Source organism: Magnolia sinica, chromosome 15 (genome assembly GCF_029962835.1).
Source record: "Magnolia sinica isolate HGM2019 chromosome 15, MsV1, whole genome shotgun sequence".
NCBI lineage: Eukaryota > Viridiplantae > Streptophyta > Magnoliopsida > Magnoliales > Magnoliaceae > Magnolia > Magnolia sinica.
The window spans coordinates 68,693,843-68,699,552 of NC_080587.1; the positions used below are offsets into that span (position 1 = coordinate 68,693,843).

Genomic DNA, 5,710 nt, shown 5'->3' on the forward strand with positions numbered 1-5,710 from the left:
CTGATGTAAACCCTTATTAATGCACCTCATATATTTACGCATTTAAGCAAATTGTGAATCCTGGGTTACACATATCTGAGCCACCTATTCCTCAAGAGAATTCAACCTCTCAGTAAAATCAGAAGGCTGATAATCAGGATCAACCTCAGAATCTGATCCGATCTCATCAAAGATATCATCCATGTTAATGTCTTCTAATGGTAAATTGCGTTCTTCTTCATTTACAGCTTCAGCTCTACCAACACCTACATTGACTTGACCATGAGCTAGCCTCAAATTCATTTTATTTATATTTCATTTGTTAAAGATTAGGTGTTGAATAGGAGCCTCTCCAACAGGCATAACTACTAACATATGAGTGGCCAACATAGTCATAAGATATGCAAAATGGATATCACTATCACTACCAAAAAAAGAGGCAAAGGATACAGACTACGTTACTTTTTTGCTACGGATATAAACTGTAGCTAAAATTACTACGGTTTTAATCCGTAGCTAAAAAAGTGCCACACTATTAATAATTAATGGTTGTATAAGGGCCTTATAGGGTCTAAAAAATTATATGTGTTCTATCTAAGCCGTCTATATATTTTGAAATATTATTATAGGGCATGAAACCAAAACTCATATAGATCGAAGGCTAAAGTGGACCACACGGTAGAAAACATGAAGATTAAATCATATGTGCTTCCTATGGTGTGGTCTCCTTGGGCCTTTAATCTACTTTATGTTTAGGATTATTACCAAAAATAATTTATTAAAATTAATGGACGGAATGGATAAAGCAAATACACCATGGTGGGCCCTACGGAACCCCTTTGAGAGGACCATTCACGGTCCCTCCGCCCAAAATTGGGCGCGCGCTCAAAATAGAGCCGCGCCCAAGTCTCCCCCCCATCTGTCTCTCTCTCTCTCTCTCTCTCTCTCTCTCTCTCTCTCTCACTCACTCACGCTTCTACCGAATCCCTACTCTCCCAAACCCTTCTTCCAACACTCAACGCTCTCAAACCCTCATCTCCCAAAACCCTTCTCTCCTCCCTACAAAAACCCACCGACCCTCTCTCTCTCTCTCTCTCTCTCTCTCTCTCTCTCTTTGTTTATTGAGGTTTGGTGGTGTTTTCGTAGGGTGTATAGCAATGCAGAGGGAAAATAACAGGAGAGGAAGTACAAGAGGTGAGGATTTTTCTTCTCTTCTTCCATATGCAGCCATGGCGAGTGCTTTTACGAACAAGCTATTGAAGTCGAAAGAACAAGCAGAAGAATACCCCTTTTTTATCATGGAAGAACTCAACCCTAAAAATTTCGGCTACATCATGGTACACCGTGCTTCCAATCATAGCCCAAATCATCAAGGTACATTTGATTCGGGATTTTTTGATATGGACAATTGATTAGGTGCTTTTCACTTGATGCATCTAATTTGGGCCTTTTGAATTGAGGGTTTTGATTAAGTCTTTTGATTATGTTCCTTACCAATCTCCAATTTTTTAGTAAATTACCAGTTATTATTAATTTTTTTCTTTTCATTTTATACAAGTTGGGCCCCTTTTTTCAGTTTTTTGGTGCATGGATCATATATAATATCAGAATTTAGGTCATTGAACAATGGCCTTACTTGTAAAAACTAAAAAATCTATTGTATATAATCTCCTGTATGCGATGCATGCTAACTGTTTGATGAAATGTCTCAACAAGGAATGTTTTGTTTGGATCGCATTTGAGTCCCATAATTTTTTTCTCTACCCATGAGTTGGCCCACATGGTTGTATGGTTGGATGACCTACATTGAAACTTGATGCTGCAGGACATGCCTCAACAATTGAAAGTGAGGCTTCTAGAGGAAGTGGGAGAGCATGATAGAGAACGGATATTGTCTGTAAGTACGATATTTTCATGCCTTGGATTGTGTCATGAGTTTCTTAGGTTTGAAACTGTTGATATGTGGTTTTTTATTTGATTTTTCGTAATCATTATTTGGTGTGACCTTTGAGCCATGCAAATGGTGGGCTCCACAATTAGCTAGATTCACTCATTAGATGGACCACACAATCGATATAAATGGATAGCCCAGGGCCTGGATCAATATACAGGGGTGGCCCATCTGATGAGTGGATCAAGCTGATTCTCGACAAAGGTGATGTTCATGGAGTGGCCCAACTTTTGCATGGGTGGCCATTTCCACTAAATGTTTGCAACTCAAATCTGCTTGTGCTCCAAATGCAGCCTTAGACTTTAAAACCAATATGACATTTGTTGCCAACTGTTCTCTCAGTTGCAATGGCTATTGGATCACACTGCTTATCTCAAAATGTTTGTTAGTGGATATTAATAGCACTGCTTCAACTAGAGAAATACAAAATTCCAAGGTATGAAAATGATTTGTATCCTCTCATTATATAGGGTGCAACAACATAAAGGATGACAACTATTGAGGAAATGGTGGGCATGTATGTGTTGTGTGGTAAGAAGACAAGAACATTAAGCATGTTCAGCTGAAAGGAACATTAAGCAGTTTCTGAATAACTGCAATATGCTTTACAGGATTAAGCGGGCCCCAAAGTCCTTTTTATTCAATTATATAGAATTCAAAATGGATTTTACAGTCTGCTTGCAGTTGTTGGTGTGTTGTTCACAGGCATGCAATAGTTTTTTTTAACTCTTCATCTTATTTCTGTAAAATAGGAGAGAGAGTTGGTCTCATTTTTGTAAGATAATATTTCTCTGAGCTGATCAACTATTGCTAAAATTACCTTTCAGTTTCCTATATTTGCGAAAGGGTACGAAAAAGATCCGGCAATTGTAGCAAATGAAGCTATCCAGAAGGGTACTCGCAATAAATTGGATGTTGTTTTTGTAGATATAGCTAGGTGGATGTAGGTAACTGTTATGTAGGATATCTTTGGGGTTAATTTGTTTTCCTTCGCTTTTGCTCTTTTGGTAGTTGGAGTACCTTCCAGGAGCCTTGTATTTCTTCACTGGTGTGCATTTGTGTACTCAGTTGCATAATTAAATGTTACATTTCAGGACAGTGAACAACACTGATAAGAGCACTTTCCAAGCTCATTATTTATCTTAACAACCTAGATCTGGTTCTTTTAGCTGGAGAGGCACTGATCAGGTTTTGAATTTGTTGCAACTTTATTGTACTCGCTACATCAAAATCATGCTTTTCAATTCCCTTCTATTGGAGAAGAAAGAAAACAGCAGCCATGCAAGAAAACAAAATATATGGTTAACTAATGAGACATTGATAGAATTACAGTTCAGAAACAAAATATGTTCTTATACTTGTTTGCCTTTTAAAGAATTCGGAAAGATGGGTATTGATTTTTTATTTTATTTTTAGAATTTTTTAATTTTGAACAGGTTGGGCTGTTGATTGTAGATGGGTACTACAACAGCTTGCTTGCTCTGTTTGACCACTAATGTAAGAAATTTAGATGGGTACTACATCCAAAGCTAGCCTAAGTTATTTCTTCTGGTTCATTGAATTTTGAGACCAGTAGCTCTCAAACTATAGTTAACCTGTCTTTTACTAGTTTGTAATTGTTGTAGATGATGAAAATGGTGATGAAGAAGGAGATCTTATCATGGAAGCATATCTTTCAAGTTTAATGTCATTTGTTTCATTTCAGTTATCAGTCTCTTCTATATTTTATCAAATCAATAAAATCTTTTCACAATCTCAAACAATAAAACTAACAATCATCAACATCATGAAGATGAAAGCTTCACAAGATGTTAAAAATCTTACACATTGAAGAGAATAGAAAAGAAGAAGAAGAAGAAGAAGATCAGGAAAATACATCAGGTTTATTTTCTTCTTCTTAGACCTTCATATGATTTGGCTTGGCTCTTGGAGAGGGCTGAATTATTTTTTTAGTTCTTCCTTCCAGCTCTTCAAAATATGATGCGACTGGAATTCCTAATACAAACCTGCATTTCTTCTTTTATACACTTCAGCTTTCAACCCACACACCATGTCATGTGCCAAGCACATGCCATGTCACCAACCTGACACTATTTCATTTCCCTTCATCTAAATTTGAATTTCAAATTGAAGACTCAATTGCATTATGAAGGAGTTCTTTGATGGATAGCACTTGTACAAATCCCCCACGTGCTAGAGACTGGTTAAATTGTGGTAGGTTACAGTGGCATGTATGGCTACACACTAAACTAGCAACAACTTGTAGAACAAAAAAAACAAAAAAAAAAAAAACAATTCTACAAGTGATCTTCTTTACCTATCCATGCTAGATTGTCATGTGTATAGTGTGCATATAGATGAACATATGGATAAAATAGATGCATGCTTGTTGGTGCTTCCTGTTGAAAGGGTTGAAGCCCTAATTTCTCCTATAGAGAACTGGCATTTCTACAAGGTGTGATTTTTTTTTTTTTTCCAGTTCTCTTTTTCTTTTTCTGCACAATCACTTTCAGGTTTTATGCATGTTTGTTTGGTAGTCTAAAAAAAAGAGAGAGTATAGTATGTGCTTGCAGTATTGCCTGATATTCATGCCATTCAGTTTGTTTAATGCTTTGCATCTTCCTAGTTCCATGCTTAACCAGAATAATTTCTGCATGTGAGCATTTACTAGCATTCATAATGAGGCAGGAGCCCTCAAATTGCTATTACCTTTCTTTCAAGTCCAACTTCAAAGCAATCGGTGAACCTAGTACAACAGGATTTATTCAAACCACATCCCAGCTTGATATATTTATAGGACCATATCATATCAACGGAAGTACTTCTAAGAAAAAGAGAACCAAAACCAAAATCAGGGTTACATTTAGAAGTGACTTGGGATTTGAGGCTTCACTCATTTAGAACTAAAATCAGGGTGACATATCAAATTGTTGAGGTTGTTGCATAGGTTGCTGTGCGGCTGATAGTGAATTGAATGGCGGGGCTCCAAACAATTAGCTATCAATGGTTCATCTGATTAGAGCAGTTTCGGTAAGTGTGTTGTTCATCTAATTTTTTTCTGGAACAGTTTGGTATTGTTCATCTGATTTTTTGGTATCTAGGACATCCGTCTTAAGTGAGTGCTCTCCACTTCACTACTGCAAACTGTACTTCATCAGATTCAACCCAATGTTACATGGCCTTGATTCCAGGAGAGAGCATATGTTGACATTTCAGGACCTGCTCACAACAGGGTGTGAATCTCATGTGTCTGCCATGTTGGCACAAGTGCCATAGGATTGCCTCTTTGAATATATGTTCCTCTGGCACAATAGCACATTCTTCAGCAAAAAGGATATCCATGAGGTGTCATCCAAATGCAAATCAACAACATCCCTGGACACCCCTGTTCACACACCCAGACACCTCATGGATGTTAACGTCCAGGTAGATATGGACATCCTTATCTCAAGAATTGTCCATGCATGTAGCCAATGAAAATTTCCCCATGCAATAGAAGGATATTGTTGTATCTGTAAAGATGTTTTTTAATACCATTTTTCTGTTCACAGTAGTTTCTATTGTTTATCATGGATATCTTCCCAAAGATATTTTGGCAATTAATCTGTAATTATAAATTATCTATTTGATGTCCATATCATCTTTCTGACACCAGAACTTCATTATGTACATTATTTATTCAGCAGGTATTTTACTGTCTATGGTGATTAGTGAATCAAATGTTAATCGAAAAATACTAAAATGTTCTTTTAAATCATAATTAGTGCACACCCTTTATGC

General features: G+C 36.9%; 1 protein-coding gene across 2 annotated transcripts; it reads left to right on the forward strand.

Annotated features, from left to right (window-relative positions):
• The first annotated feature begins 958 nt into the window (after positions 1-958).
• On the forward strand, positions 959-2,975 carry LOC131226709 (respiratory burst oxidase homolog protein E-like). 2 transcript variants are annotated; one of them, XR_009161989.1, is made up of 4 exons: positions 959-1,353; positions 1,805-1,876; positions 2,401-2,461; positions 2,758-2,975. XR_009161989.1 is itself a non-coding variant. In XM_058222347.1 (3 exons), exons 1-3 carry the CDS (start codon positions 1,137-1,139, stop codon positions 2,413-2,415), a joined length of 267 nt encoding a protein of 88 aa, XP_058078330.1. In that variant the 5' UTR covers positions 959-1,136; the 3' UTR covers positions 2,416-2,490. The 2 variants fall into 2 exon arrangements, 1 of the variants encoding a protein (XP_058078330.1); XM_058222347.1 differs by lacking the exon at positions 2,758-2,975 and having other exon boundaries at positions 959-1,316; positions 2,401-2,490.
• The last annotated feature ends 2,735 nt before the right edge of the window (positions 2,976-5,710 follow it).